Here is a 17226-nt window from a genome sequence, read left to right on the forward strand (position 1 = left end):
TCTGCTCTTGCTTTCTTTGGTGTCATGACAATAACACTCTTTTTGAAGTCTGACAGAACTTTCCCTTTTTTTTGTAAATATTACACACCAGTTTGTATAATCTATCTATTGCTTCCTTACCTGCATTGCACAGTAATTCTGCAGGTATCCTGTCTATCCCAGGAGCTTTTCTGCCATTCAAATCTTTTAATGCTCTATTAAATTCAGATCTCAGTATTGTATCTCCCTTTTCATCCTCTTCGACATCCTCTTCTTCCCCTATAACACTAGTTTCTAATTCATTTCCTCCGTATAACTCTTCAATACATTCCACCCACCTATCGACCTTTTCTTTTGTATTATAAATCGGTGTATCATCTTTATTTTACACGTTATTAGATTTTAATTTATGTACCACAAAACTCCCTTTAACTTCCTGTATGCTCCATCTGTTTTATCAATGAACATTTCTCTTTCCACTTCTGAAATTTCTAATCCACTCTTCTTTCGCTAATTTGCACTTCCTGTTTATAGTTTTTCTTAATTGTTGATAGTTCCTTTTACCTTCTTCATCACTAGCATTCTTATACTTTCTATGTTCATCCATCACCTGCAATATATCGTCCGAAATCCAAGGTTTTCTATCAATTCTCTTTGTTCTACTTAATTCTTAAGTTTGCTTCTGCTGATTTAAGAATTTCCTTTTTAACATTCTCCTATTCTTTTTCTATATTTTCTACCTTATTGTTTGTACTCAAACCTCTTGCGATGCCTTTTCAATAATCTTCTTCATCTCCTATTTCTCAAGCTTTTCTAAATTCCACCAATTCATCTGACATCTTTTCTTCTGGTTTTTAAACCCCAATCTACATTTGATTATCACTAAATTAGTCGCTGTCAATGTCTGCTTCAGGATATATTTTTGCAGTCGAGTTGATTTCTAAATTTTTGTTTAACTGTGATATAATCTTTCTGATATCTTGCAGTATAAAGATAACAGATAACTGAATATATTTTGTTCAACTCATCACAGTATTTTGGCTTATGAGAAAGGGCCTTATTATTATGCTTCCATTGCCATTTTTAATAGATTATTGAATCATTTCAAAAATTTTTCAGCCCATTATTTAAAATATAAATTAAAAGATTTCTTTTTCAAAAAATATATTATTATTCTGTTGGTAGATTTTTAAATAATATTAATTTTTTTAAATCCTCAATTATCTGCATCCCATTCACCATTCACTTATATGTTCAAACAATTGTCATCTTTTCTGAATTGAAATTTGTTTTGTTGTTTTATATATTTATTATTCTCATGTATGAGATGAAATATGGTAAGATTATTCAGAGAAATGAGACACCCATTTAAAATTATTTCTGGAAAATTAGATTGGTAGTTTAGTTATTAAGAATTAATAAAATTTACTAATGAAAGAAAATCTAGATCAAATATTTCATGCTATATTATTAAGTATGGTCCCAGAATGAAATTTGTAATAATTTTTCTATAGATTATGAATTATTAACAAAAAAGGAATTTTAACTGTACCCAAGTAATAAATAAATCTTTTATTCTAATTGTTAGTCAGTCAATGGGTAGGTATTCTACCTTCACGAATAAAAAAAAAGGGAACTGCCTCAACATTTGCCTGGGTGGGTCAAGGGAAAGTGTGGTAAAACTATTGTTCCAAACTTGGTCACATCAGCATCACGCAGTTAAGTTTAGGCAAGATAAGAGCACTGAAGATGCCTAGTTTAAATTTACAACAATTTTCTCAACTAAACTTTCTGAAATAAGAGTCATGGGTATATTGTTTATTGAATAAGTAAAGCATTTTACACCCCTCACTCCAGGGGTTTTTACCCCTGACTTGGGGGTTTTTTTTAATAGGGGAGGTATTCAAGATATTCCCTACAACTGCTTCAAGAGGACAGATTTCAGAAGGTTAGGTTAGTAACCTGAAGTCAATTGCTTGGAGTTTCACATGGTCAATGATGGGTCCAATCTTGTTCCTTATCTATATAAACAATGTATGACTTAGTTCATTTGAAAGATCTCTTGTAGCATTTGCTGATAATATTGCTTTCTGTTATGAGGCAAGCTCCCTGGTGTTCTTTTGAATTAAGATTCAAAATGACCTGGGTAGATTAAAACACTTGTTCAATTTTAATTGCTTAATTTTGTGCTCCAAGACTAAATTTTTAGTTTTAGCAAAGGTAAGCTGGTCATACTTTTGGATGGATTGTGTCTTAGATGATGATTGAGAATAGTATTGAATTTTTTAATAATTGTATAATGTTAGAGCACATAGAAAAACTATAAATATTTGGGTTAATTAGTTATCAAATAAATTAATATTATTAATTGTCCTAAATTGGATTTTTATATTAATAAAAAAAAATTGAATTGCGTAACAGATTAAGAAAGTTCTATTTTCTACATTCTTATTTTCCAAAGTCTGTTCTGAAATTGATCTACTGTTCATCAGTCCATTATAGGTTATAATATGGAATTTCTTGTTGAAGTAACAGTCACTAAATACCATTCATAAAAGATTATTTGTTTTAATTACTAATAGTAAGTGCTTAGAACATAATTTCCTTTATTTTGTGAATTAAATATGTTATCTTGGGCATTTGTTTGTAAAGTTTTAAACTCTTTTTTATTAGAAGTGGAAATTTCAATAATGGAAAGTTTTATAGAAGCAGACTAAATTTAAGATCAGCGAATAATTATCCTTTACCCAAACTCAGAAATGAATTGTTTAAAAATAATTTTTATTATTTAGGTTCTGAGATCTATATCAGGTTGCCACAGTTTATTATTATTCAAAATGTTTTTATTCAAACTAAAGTTTTTTTTTTGGTAATGTAATATTTTTTTATAAAGCAAATATAAATTCAACCATATAAGTTGTTATTAAAAGCCAACAAACACTGGATTTTAAAGCTTGCAGCATCAGCCACAATCTTTTTTCTTTTTTGTAAATCGATGTTAACTTCAGCTCTGGTTTTTTCCTCTTTGAGGTATCTAATTTTATAAAATAGAGATATTTTTTGCTGATTGTGTAACACATTCTTATTATGTAATCTTCACTGTATATTTATTTTGTAATGAATTAATTCATTAATTCATCACAGAAGCTTTTGAAGCTTGTACGTGGGAATATGGAAATGGAATTTTGTAGCGAATGAAATATACTATGCCTGACCATGATTTGAACCTGGGACCCCTTGCATGAAAGGCCAAGATGCTATCCTTCTGCCTCAGAGTGGTATAAATTAATAAAGTAAAAAAGAGATCTGATTATCTTACATATTAATTATTTAAAATATTAAAAAAATATAGTTTGTGAAATATACAAAATATTTCAAAATTCAGAAGAAATTAATGAAATTAATTTTAGTTCATATTTATGTACATGTAGATTTTAACACAGAAAATTCAGGGTTTAGAAAAATTGACTTAATATTATTTTAACATTCATTTGCTGAAAAATATTGTTTCTGTAAAAGAAAATAGTTTAAATAAATCTGTAGATAATGTTTTCAATTGTTCAATAGTTTATGAAAAATTGCTATGGAAGCGTGAAGCGTAAAAAAGCCCTTTCTGATAAGCCCTAGGTATTGTGTTAAACTGGTAGTTAAGAAATCTTATCTGTTAGTAATTCAAAAGCGCTGTCTTCAAATAAGAAAAATTCATAATCTCATTTTAAAATTTTATTCAGATGAATGTTTTGTTTACTTAAAATAAATACTTAAATATTTATTTTAAATAAATTTAAATGTATTAAAATAAATAAATTATACATTCATACATATATATATATATATATATATATATATATATATATATATATATATATAATTTGTGTGCATAAATTACATTTGTTTACAGTATTGAGTGTATTTTTTAATCTTATTTGCTTACACTTGGAGTGGTGACCTTGTTTTATAATTTAAAACATAAATTGTTATTAAAGTATGAGTTATCTTATCTTGAATAGTATGTTATAGAAATATTTTTATCAATTTATATTGATTATTAGGATACTTTTTAATAATAATAATAATAACTATTATTATTAGTAAATAGTGCATATCAATGGGTTAAATATTTTTATATTGAATTTTTGTTAATATCTTATAAGTAAGTAAACAGATAATGTCATGTGTTTATTATTAACTAATTTTAACTACAAGAAGGCGGCAGAAATATTAACAAAGGAAAACAGTTTTAACTGGTATTATGTATTATCTTAGCAAAAGTGGTTTTATTTTTTTCACATTAAACCAATGAAAAAAGTATATTCATTAATCAGCATTTGAAACAAGTTTTTTTTTTCTTTTAGAACATTATAAAATAGCATTTATGCTATTTGCAGCATTATATGTTTAGTTATTTTTGTAAATATTCTAAGTGAAAACAGTTTTTACCATTTCAGTTTACAGACAGTTGTTCAATATTAGCTCCTTTACTGCTAATACATTGCGTTTACTAAAGTTAACTATATCACAATCAAATTATAACTTTGAAAGAAACGTAGCATTTTTTATAAAAAAGTTTTCTTTCACATTTTTAACAGAGGTGCTAACTTCATATATTTTTATGTGAGCCATGATTGCATATGCTGTTAAATAATAAGACCGACAAAATAACTTACCTGTAATTATATGTATTACAATTCCAATGATTGCCCTCTTCAAAATAATCTTAATTCACTCTTCGTCTGTAATGCAGTCTTGTTTACTACTGGTCAAAGACTTAGAGCAGATCAGTTTCTGTTAGCTGTTTTAACATATCTGACAGTTTCTTCTTTATTATATCAACTGAATCTAAACATGTTCCTTCAGGGAAAGATTTCCACTTTATAGAAGAGAAACAGGTCCAAAATTCTGAGAACATGATCCAAAATTTTATGGTTATGAGGAATGTTAGAGTTTAGTGTTTTTCAGCTAAAATTACTGTATTAGCACACGTTTTCCTGATGAAGAATGAAACCATTTTTATATGGTATCGGTAGTTTTTTCTGACTCTTTCTCTCTCAACTTTGCCAAAAGTTCCTTAAAATAATGAATAAATTAAATAATTCTAAACAAACTATATTCTATTCAAAGATCAATGAATATCAAAGATACCTGACAAGAGATTTTGGCTTCCTTATGGAAAACATTTGGCCGTTGTACAGTTCTTATAAGTATGTGACTATAATTTATAATTATAAAACATTTAGATTTCCATTAGAAAGTAAATCAGTTTTGTATGATTATTTGTATCTGTAGAGAATTATAGCAAGGGATTCTGATAACATGATAAACTAAAAAAAACTGAAGCAACTACAGCTGCTTATAATCAAGTTTCACATTAATATTCCACCTGAAATATTGCATAAAATAGCAACTTGTAAATAAAAAAGTATGAATTAATATCAACACTACTATTATGAACCACATTTGTGAATGTCAAGCTTTACTTTGATCTTATTAATTACTTTAGATAATGCTAGTTGCAGTTTTCATTTGATTAGATAGATTCTGTTTACATCTTATTCCTTATGAAAAAAAATAATGTATATTAAAGTATATGATTAAAATAATTTGTTTTCATACAAATATTTTGAATAAGTTTTTTGAACTATATTTTCTGTTAACTGTTAAGTCCGAAACAAGTACGATGTAAGAATATAAAACCAATATTTAATTTTAGTAATTTATTTTATAAAAATTGTTTAAAATTTAAAATATTATAATGAATTTAAATAATTTAGAAATTTTAAATAATTTAAGAAATTATTTTCAAAACGGGAAAAGTTTAACCTTGTTTGATTCATTTTCATTTATATAATAAATAAAATTTTCATTTATAATTTAAAAATAAATTAATGTGAGGTAAATATAGCAGTTAAAATTAATATGAAAATATTTACCATTTTTTTAATGTAAAATATTGTTTTGTTATTATAGCAATAATAAAAACGTATTCAATTTTATTTGTTTCAGACAGTGACAAGAGGCTCTCGTACAAGGTCACTAGATTGGACCATATGCAGGATGCCTCAGTCAATGGGAGAATTAGAATACGAACAGCAACAACAACCCCCAAGAAATAGTGAAAGAACTCGAAAGAAAAAAGAAAAAAGATGGACTCTTGGTAGTTTATTTCGTAGAAAAAAGGTAAAAGATAGTGATACAGATAGTAGTGATTCAGATGCAGCTGAGGACACCAAAAAAGGAGGCTTTTTAGCAAGAAGAAGAAGAAGGAGAAGAAGTGCAAATAGAGGGAGTAAGGACGTCTCGCAGTCATTTGAACACGTTATTTTAAGACCAAGTAGTATCGTGAGTGGTGGACCTGGAAATGCGGTAAATATTGATGGAAAGAAGTCATTGAAGGCGAGAGTAGAAGCCAGTAGAGATAGTTTATTAAAAGATTCCAGTTCAGAAGATGAATGTTCTCCGAGACCTCGAGCTCCACGTTCAAAACGATCATCCAGAGATTTGTCAGATAGTAATATGAAAGTATTGGAATTAGATTCTAGCCCGAGATCATCTAGATGGACCGCAAAAGTGGTATACTGTGAATCCAGCGATTACGAGGCGCGTTTTACTGCTCATACTCGTTCGGCAACTTCTAGTCCTGCTCAGAGCCCGATTGCTAAAGTAAAACATTTAAAACGACCTCCAATACCGCAGTCAAATAATCCACGTCCTTTACATTGTCAGAAGAGTGCTTCTTTTGATCTTTTACCGAGACACACATTACAACAACAACAACAACAACAGCAACATCATCATTCTCGAATTCCTCCTCCGCCACCACCACGAGATCCTCAGAGAAAAATCATTCCTCCTTTAGGTTACCAACAAGAAAGACCTTCATCGTATGCGTTCGAAAGTAACCAGCCGATATCTAAAGTGATGATGGATCATAATTCAAATCATATTACCGCTTATAAAGTTAACAGTAATTGTTCACTGGATCAACCGGTTTATAAGATGAGTAGTAGTGGTTCTTTAGACCAGCGCAGAAATTATCAATATTATACTGACCAGCAGCCTCGTAGTCGTCGTCCTATTCATATAGCAAGAATCGATCAACCTTATCTTAGTGACTCACAAATAAGTCGGATGAGAACAAACGATTGGAGGATACCAAGGGATTCAAATAGTTCACTTTGTGACAGTAGTGATTCTAGGGAAGGAGCTCCGGTAGATGTTAGGCCGTTATCTATGGTAATGGAGGCTACTGAACAGCCTCAACAAGATTCACCAGTCATTAAGAAAGATCAAAAACGTAAATCCGGTAATCTTGAAGACGCATTAAATGAATTAGAAGCTATTTACAAAAGTTTGCAGTTGAGAGATGAAGAGCCACCTTCACGCGGTTTTGAATCAGATTCAGGATATAATTATAGAGTAGTCGATGACATGGCGTACAGACGACTTCATAGAAAAGAAAGCGGAGAATCTCCTGATTTTAGAAGAGTTATGTCTCAAGCTGGTAGTTACCTTTTGGTCTCTCCTACCCTTTCACCTCCGCCTTTCGCTAACGCTCCACCAGTTCCTCCTCCACAGAACGAACCGGATATCACACTGGATGATGTAGTTTACCGTAATATTCGTCATACAAATAATTCATTGAAAGTTGCTGATCCTCAGCCTCCGTTTGGAATTCCAATAGGACTTGTAACGCCTGCACCAAACAGTGATTACCTTCATGCCACGCCAAAACAACTTTATCGACCGACATTTAAACCTCGTAAAACACCAGATATCGTCAAAGATGATTTAGCTTATCGTAATCTACGAAAAGACGGTCAACGTGATTCATTATTAACTGCTGAAGATAATATACACAGTGATAATTTATCTCCATCGATACTTAAGAAAAAGAGAGCGGTTCGTTCTTTATCCGCTAATCTTTTAAGTATTATACAGAAAGAACATATTGCAACAGAAAATCAAAATAATAAAAACTACAATTACGATGGCGACTATTTCGAGAAAACTCAAAGTTATTCCTATTTACCAGACGTTATTACTTCCAGGTATAAAAGATCACAATCGAGTGAAATATCTGATGCCAGTCCCCAAGTGTCAAAATTTTATTCAGATTTACCTATAAGCACGACAAGTACTGAAACATTAACTGACAGTAGAGCAAATATAATGAACGGCTCGAACCAAGAATCTTGCTCAAACCGATTTCAGTATGTAGTCACCGATAAACCGTTACCAAAGACTGATTTTATAAAACTCAGGTTACCAAGTCCTCATCAAATTTCTCAACCAAAGATATACCCTAATAATGTAGATACAAATATTTCAGGAGATTATTACTCTGAAAGATATAACAAACAACTTAAACCCAATTATATTAATCAGATAAATTACTGTTCTTCTAGTCCAAATAATTCTTTAAAAACAAGAAAATCATTAAATTCAGTTGAAAGGAGTCATTCAAGATCACCAAGTGTTAATTATAATGATGCTTTACTCGCATCAAATGGAAGTAAATCACCGTCAACTTACGGTTCTATAGAAAAAAAATTTAATGAAAAAAATAATGTAACTTCTGTTAGCTTCCCTATCGGTAGGGTAGTACTTCCAGAAAAAAATGAAGCATCTACAAATTTTCCTGGAAAAAATTTACATGAATCTTCGCAGAAAAATAAAAGTGGAAGATTAACTTCTGAAATTAGCCCTTCTTATTGTTCTGATTATGATTATTACTGTAACAATAAACATAATAATTTTAATTTCAGTCATTCTTCAGATAATTCTCTCTGGAAACAAGCAACGATGTCAAATGAGAGTGCTGACTGTGATGAACAGAATCCAAGAATTCAAGAGCAACATGCTAAGGATCGCAGTTTATACCATACTGATCTGTCTAGTCCATATATTGGTAAACCAAATAAAAATTTGAATGAAATAGAGAAATGCAGATCACAAAGTAGATCTCCTCTTCCACAAGCTTCTGTGTCAAGAAATGATAACAATAAATCTTCACTGAATAAACATGATACCATATTTACTATTTCCTCTTCACTTCCAACAGAGAATAATACTAATCAAAATTCTATGTCACCAGAAACATCAGTTATGGAAAAGATTACCGGTAAAGTTCCACAAAGTACTGTATTATCACAAATTGTTTTGACATCTGCATCAAATATTACAGGAAATTCAAATAATCATTCGAATTTAGACAATCAGAGTGATAGATTAATAAAAGAAATTAAACCATCATCTTCGCAGGAAATGAAAGCATCTTTTGTTTTGGATACTAGTAATACAAAATCGTCAGTATCTGAATCAAGAGTTCCCAGTCCTCGGTTGCATGTTTACCAGGAGAAACTGCATCAGAAAAATGAACCACAAGTTAAAGAAATTTCTTCAGATCAATGTATCGTATCGGGAACATCTGAAACTAATAAAGATGACAAACCTATTATGCCTCGCCCTCGATCATTTATGAACTTAAATAAAAATAATTCACTGACCGATAAAAGTAAAGTTTGTATATCAAATTCTACATTATCTGTTACGTCGGATAACATAAATGAAAGTACTAATTGCAAAATTAGAATACCTAGTCCTAATTCAGCGTTTAATTTAAATAGTAAAATTTTATCAGAAAATAGAAATAAATCGAAATCTTCCAGCCCTTGTACATCAATTAAATCTTCATCTAATGAAATTACAGTACCGACACCTAGTCCACGTCTTTCTCTTACGCCAGAAAGGTCACCGCTTAACAAAAGACGAATCGAACCACTAGATACTAATAATCTATTAAGTTCTAATGAAAAAATGCCATTTAGCGATTCAAAAAATAATAAAAATGTTAATTTTATTTTACAATCCACTGAAAAATCAGTTAAAACAGCCGATCTTAATCAACAATTTATACAAGAAGAAGTACATAATTTTTATACAAATGTAAAAAATAATACTATAGAATTAAATAAAGATATTTTAGTCGGTGAATCGAATGTTTATGATAATGAATTGTCACAAAATACTACTGATGACTTGATGAATAATACAAAAATATGTAAGTCTGATGATTCTATTGACACAGCTGTTGATTATGGAGAAGATGAAAGTTTTAAGAGTAAAGATTATGAAGTTGATACAAAATCTAGTCTAAATACAGATTCTATGAATACTGATAAATTACCGCTAAGTAAATTAAATCTGCAAAAGAAAAAAGACGATCCTGTAATAAAAACAACTGTTAGCAGCGGTTATAAAACTGAAAAGGATTTAAATGAATTAATATCAGAAATAAATCATAAACAAGGTGAAATTCTAACAGGAAGAAGTACAAATGTATTAGCAGAAACACCATCTACATCATCATTAACTTCAGATAAAAAAGATAATTTAATATTAGGTAAAATTACACCGCATAAACCTGTAAAATTAACAACATTTTCTATAAATGAGAACAATATTATAGAAAATAATGAAACGATAATAGTTCCAAATGAAGAAAATGATATTATTGGCACGAGTGAAAGTATGACAGATCTATTAAGGGAATTAACAAGAAGTTTAGATCAAGATTTTGGTTGTTTGAATGTAACAAAAAGTAGCAACGATGAAGGTGATGACGAACGAACGACTTTATTAAAATCGAATGAAAATACTGATAATTTAAATGAGATTCCAAGTGTTATTATTAAAGATGAACAAGAAATAAGTATCGATGATGATCCTGATGATAAAGAAGTTATGGAAATAAATAGAGTAGTTTTATCTGAAATTGAGGAAAATGTAGAATTTGGGGTTAACAATATTACTGATCAGAACAACCGTTCAGGTATAGTACATGAAGAAGTAAAGTGTAAAGAAGAAAAACAAGAAACTATAACTGATACGACTAAATGTAAAAATGGCTTATTGAATAACACATTGACAAATTCATCAGAAACATCCGAGGATGTAAAAGCATTTACCTGTACATCAAAACAAAGTGACGATGTTAATATTTGTGATGTTAAACAGAGTTGTAATACAGATGATTCAGATGCTGAATTTGTTGAAGCGATTTGTAAAACTGCATCAGAGCTGTCCGCTTTATCATCAACTTCCTCATCGTTACCGACTACAAGCAGTGCAATGTCATCCCATCAGAGTATACAATGTGATAATTCCTTGATGATGACAGCGACAACGGCAACAACAGAAAAATCACAGTGGAAAAGACATCAGCCATGTGATCTGGACCGAAATGAAGGTACCTGCAGTAGTAGTAAAATGGATTGCTCACCTTTGATATTTCACCCTAGCGGCCTAATAATGATTTGCACATATTGCATGGCCTATTTACAACAGTTTGTTGAGTTAGATTTTGTAACTGTTCTGGGCCTTTTAATTGCAATCGTTTCACTTATATTACTATTAGTTTTGTAGCCATTATAATATTTTGGTTGTTTTTTTATATTAACTGCAATTTTCATAAACAAGTAAACTGAATATAATACAGTATTTTCTTAATCGGTAAAATAATTTATATAATTCAAAACTGAGATAATTATAGAGAAAATTTTTAAGTCGATAAATACAAAAGTAAGCCTTTTGTTTAATAGTTACAATCTGACATTAAAATAAAATAAATTTAGTTAATAAATTTATATTTTTTATTATTTAATAATAATAATAATGTAAAATTTCAACATTAAATAGTTTTTCAGTTGTAGTGTTTAGACTGCTCAGTTGATATTTTCATCAAAAAAATCAGCTGGAATCCCTGAAAAGAACCAGCTCATAAATAAAAACAAACTAGCCTACTGACTAATAGAATATATATATATATATATATATATATCTTTTTCTTTTATTGTAAAATTTAGATACAACCATGAAACCAGAATGTCTATACACTGCAGAAACAATGATGACAGTCAGAAGAATGAAGAGTAGAAAAAATAAAGGAAAATTTTAGGTTCTAAATTTAAAAATAATCAGAATATCTTAAGATCAAATGATGAAATTTACCAGAAGTTTGAAAAAAATAATGAACTCTACAGAAAAAGAAGATTAGATTTTTACAGACACTTAAAAAGAATGTTGGTCAACAGAGCAACAAAAAGAATCGAATCTTTAATTACCATTCAAACTAAAAGTAACTAGATTCAAGAAACTGAAAAAGATCTGAAGAAATCAAATATTAAAGAGTAGGAAATTTTAAACAAAAATATTTTCAGAAATAAAATAAAAAAATTGCAAGACTTTTCAAGAAAAACCAGAAGGAAAAGGAAAAAGAAAATTTTTCTAAAAAGCGAGAGACAAAGTCAGTCAAAGAATGGAACAGTACTGGTAGAAAGGAAACTAATATAAATTAAAGTTATTTTTTAATGCAATCCATAAATGGTCTGAACAAAATAGAAATAGAAGATTCTTTCTTACTTAGTGTGTATAAATGTTTCATACCGATAAGACATTACTGTCTTGATTAAGTGTCAAGCATTGATTACTGGTTTAACATTTTCTTCCTTTATTTTGCAAAAGTAGAATAATAATGGTTGTCATCGTAATGGGTTAATTGATTGAACAACTGCTTCTCTTTATTTTACAAGTTAATTAAATTTTTATTAATGTTCAATGTTATGTTACACTTTCATTAACTAACTGCATTATCAGCGACTTTACTGGTAGTAAAATTATTCATTCGCTAGATATTTTGGTTTTTTGACAAATATAGTTACACACATTAAATGTTGTATAAAAGTTATTTTTTTGTATTTATAAACCCAAGTCTTGCTACTATTTTTTTTTCTGTTGTCCAAAAGAAAATTTACACTTGTACAATTACCCCTACACAGTAAGGGTAACATTTTGCTACGTACACCATAGTATTCTGAGCAAAGGTTTATCTTATGGGGAAACCTGAGCCTACTCTCAGGTAGCTCTTTACTATCTGGAAGAAAAGCAATTTGTTAAATCATATATTTTAACTAGTCTGCAAAAGTCATTGATCTGTAATATGCTGCCACCATTCTAGGTGAAGTAGACTTGCTCTCGTGAGGATTTATTATAAGATTCATCAACTTCTATGGGCTCTTGAAGCGCTGCTTCAGGTAGGATAATTTATTTCACTTCTGTCAGAATTAGAATTGGTTACAGATAAACATGTGCTTCCTTGTCATTCCATACATATTTAATTAAATTGGTAACTCTTTTCTGGCATAAAATTTGGTATTTATAAAATTTAATTTAGCTTTTTTAAGCTCCTTTTGAATATATTTCTGACATGTTTAATAAATTTATCTCATTGTTTTCATATATAACAAGGGTTTTATTACTGTCAAATAATTTAAGACAAGAAATCTTTTCCAAATAAAATTTTACTACACTATCATTATTTCTATATCACTGTCATTGTTGGACATTTTTCTATAAATTTAAAAATAATCTTTCTAAGAGACTATTTATATCATGATGTGTTATTTGGAAAAAGTCAACAATATTCTTTATATTTTATTAAAAATAAAATGTTTCATACTTTAAAAAAATTAACTGTTTAAAGCATTTTAATGATTAAATTTTGGGGATTTCTGATATTTTTTTTTGTTGTAATTTTGAGAATAAACAGAAAAGATCAGAAATAGATTTTTTATAAGATTACGCCTTCTCTTGACAAATTATAAAACTGGAAAATTTGACAACACTAATAGGAGCTACAAGAAATTCTGTAAGAGCAAAAAAATTTCTTCTAATCTAAAAACAATAGAAATGAAAATAAAGAGCAAAAAAATTATTTAAAACAGTTTTCTTCAGTTTAAAAAAAAATAGATGCAAACATTACTGACTAGTGATACTGAAACATATAGGATTTTAATTAACGAGAAATTGGGAAGTTGATGAATATTTGAATTGATATGATGAAACTCAAAGAGTAAATGTCTAAATAGAATAAGTGCAAGTGTAAAGAAATTGGAAAATTTTGATAATTGAAGAAGAACGTATTTCTGTTGGATTATCAAAATTTCCCAATTTCTTTGCTTTTGCACTTATTCTACTTAGAGATTTAATCTTTGAGTTTCAAAAACCATCTGAAATATTCATCAATATCTCAATTTCTCACCAATTAAAATCCTTTATGTTTCAGTATCGCTAGAATTACTAATTCTTATTTTTTTTTTAATGTGTAGATAATTTTTTAAGGTAATTTTTTAATTGGGTAACTATAATAAAATCAGTTAGTAGAAGTAACAGTGTGTCCTTTAATAACAAAAATACAAAGCAAAAATATAAAAATATATCAAGTTATTTTGTATTTAATAACTTTTAATTTGTCAATCATCTACATCTGTTACAAAACTGATGATATTGGTGTTTACCCTTGTTTCAAGCTTCCTTTTTTTGTACCAACAAGATTTACAGAAGGGACTTCAGTTAATGTATTATGTGCTATTTATCAAAAGTCCATTATTATTTGTCTTCTTCAAATTCAATACTTTTTAAACCATTTATTTACATTAAAAAGTAACGTACTTTCATATAATCTTCAATTTTAGTAATCATGTGATCGGTAAAAACTGTACTCCAGTGATCGAAACTGATCTGGTGTTCACTTTACCTTGACTGGAATCAAGGTACTTGTTGTTACTATCACAAAATTAAGCTGCAATACAAGTATCCTACAGTTTTATTAAATATAGCCATTAATAATGATTACTAATCTAAAATATATATTATTATTGATGACGCCTGCAATAAATTTACACCATTCTGCAGATGATGCAGTGTGTATGTTTCATAGTCAATGTTTATACCGTCAGTAATTAATGTTTTTTTCTTATTGCTGTTCTTTTTGTTAACATTTTTGAAATGTAACTGGTAGTAAATTAATTTGCTGATGATGTAGTTAATATTTGAAAGCTGTAATATATATCAGAGAAATAAAGTTTTAACGCTGTAAGAGAGTACAGTTAATAACTTAATATCTTATACAAGAATTTAAGCTGATTTTTTTTTCATAAAATTATTGTCGGGTTAATTATTAATTTTTTGGAAAATGTTTGATATTTTTATGGAAAAAAAGCTGTTTTCAAGTAGTAGATGTCCATTTAATTTATATTTCTTGCCAGTTCAGTTTTTTATATTATATATATGTAATTAAGTACATATGTCCACGTGCATGTATGTGTAAATATTTGCATATACAATAAAATTTATTAATAATAAAAAATGTATTAAGTATATTGTGTCGCTTAAACAAAATCATATGAAGTATTAGTGATTAATTATATATATTGCAAAGATACGCACTGCATTTTTATTTATTCATATACATAAAATTATGAAGCACAGTGTTTGAGGCGCATCTTGTATATTTTTTCTTATACATTGTCAGAAGGTTGTAGCAAAGTAAAATGTATTAGTGCTAACTTGAAAGAAAAATGCTCAACTGAAACAAATAATTATATATTTAAAAACGTTTATGTTGAAATTTAAAATGGTCAGATCAACTTAAATTAATGAGTTGTTTGATTTAAAAAAGGAAAAATTATCTCCTGTATTAGTGTTTTTAAATGGATCTCAGATTTTTTTTGTGATTAACACTGAATGTATGTTGTTTTTTTTTTCAATTTTAGTAACAAAAGCATGTTCTCAGTAATATTTTATGTGTCCTTTTTTGAGTGTTTGTTTAGTTTTTGCACAGTAGTACATAAACAAATAGAGAATGAATGAAAGTTTGTTGTAAAATATTAAAAAATGATCGGTGGCAAAATTCTGATGTTTTATTGCAAATTGCATCGCATGGCTATTATTATATTATTATAATATCTTATTCCTGTATGTTTTTGTTAATTTAAAAAAAAAATATGATTAATTTGATAAAAAAAAAGTTTTGTTTGTTTAAAAACGTATATGTATTATCAATTAACATTAACTTTGATTGGATGTTTAAAAAAAAAACATGCTTTGTTTCATTACATATGAATGCAAGTATATCATTCTGATAAAATGATGTGGCTGGTTTCAAATGATTAACTTTAAGATTTTTTTTTTGTAATTGAAGGCTGTTTAGCCTTACCATATTTAATTTCATTTACAGAATTTTTTAGATAGTGGGGTATATGCTGACAAACCAGAATTATTTTTCAAGTAGTACGTGATTATAAATCGATTTATAATTTAGAGTCAAATACGATAAATTACATCTTATTTAGATTTATGAGAAAACTCTTAATTTGAGTCTCTGATTTCCATCAATTAAGAAAATTATTAAATTTTCAGTTACATGTAAGAAATTTTGAAGGAATGAACTCAAAAAGAAGTTACGCAATATTAATGTTTTCATCTACCTGATGTTTACAGCTATTATTGCATTTCCAGTTTCATTTGATATTTTCAATGCTATTAATACAGATATGAAAAGAGATTATCTTTCAGGGATAATTCAGTAACAACTTATCTTTAGTACCTTGCAATTGTCTCTGTATATCCTGGCTTCAGTATTTAATTGTTTTAAATTATATCCTGTAACATAATTTGATAAATTTTTGATATTCAATATCATGTCATGTTATCAGGTAATGTTGCTCTGATTTTCATCTTGGAGTGCTGTTAATGATGATTTGTGTTGAAGATTATACAAAACTATTAATTTTTTATTACAGATCAATCCAAATTCACCATTAATAGATGTCTTCTTTTTTGGGGGGGCTTGATGATATCACTACATAAGCTTGAAGCTTGTGTGCGGGGTATGATATGAAATTGGAATTTTTTAGTATATGAAAAATGCTGTGTCTGACCGAGATTCAAACCTGGGACCTCCAAATGAAAGGTCGAGCGGCTACCATGCTGTCTCGGGGATCAGCATTCCTTAAATAGTAAAATTTTCGTAAATCATACAAACTTTCTCAATTGTGTACGATAAATAATAAATTTGGTTTCATTTATCATTAAAAACTGATGGTTTTGAACAACAATATTTCAGTTTTTAATTTGCAAGCTTTTTAAAATTGAAGTTTTAAGGGTAGTTTTAATTGAAGTTTTAAAGGTAGGTATATTTATATACCTACCAGACATTTGGTGTATGTGTGGGCTTAATACAGCTTGTGAACTCCAAGAGCAGCAATTAATAATTCATAAATATTTATTAAGAAAATACTCCACTTATCCACTGAACATTAATCCCTCACTAAACACTTAACCATATTCCTAACATGCAATACAGCCCAACTGTGCAACATGTAATACCAATCGTGGAATTGAGTGACC

At 28.7% G+C, this 17226-nt stretch overlaps 1 protein-coding gene across 16 annotated transcripts in view; it reads left to right on the forward strand.

Annotated features, from left to right (window-relative positions):
* Positions 1-17226, forward strand: part of LOC142326441 (uncharacterized) — a 373983-nt gene that overhangs the window by 331051 nt on the left and 25706 nt on the right. For all 16 annotated transcript variants that reach the window (XM_075368953.1, XM_075368959.1, XM_075368944.1 and 13 more), the window contains one exon: positions 5983-11227. In XM_075368953.1, coding sequence (XP_075225068.1) covers positions 6034-11227 — 5194 coding nt within the window. In that variant the 5' untranslated portion in view covers positions 5983-6033. The remainder of the gene's footprint in view (positions 1-5982; positions 11228-17226) is intronic.

The sequence above is a fragment of the Lycorma delicatula genome, chromosome 6 (genome assembly GCF_047948215.1).
Source record: "Lycorma delicatula isolate Av1 chromosome 6, ASM4794821v1, whole genome shotgun sequence".
NCBI lineage: Eukaryota > Metazoa > Arthropoda > Insecta > Hemiptera > Fulgoridae > Lycorma > Lycorma delicatula.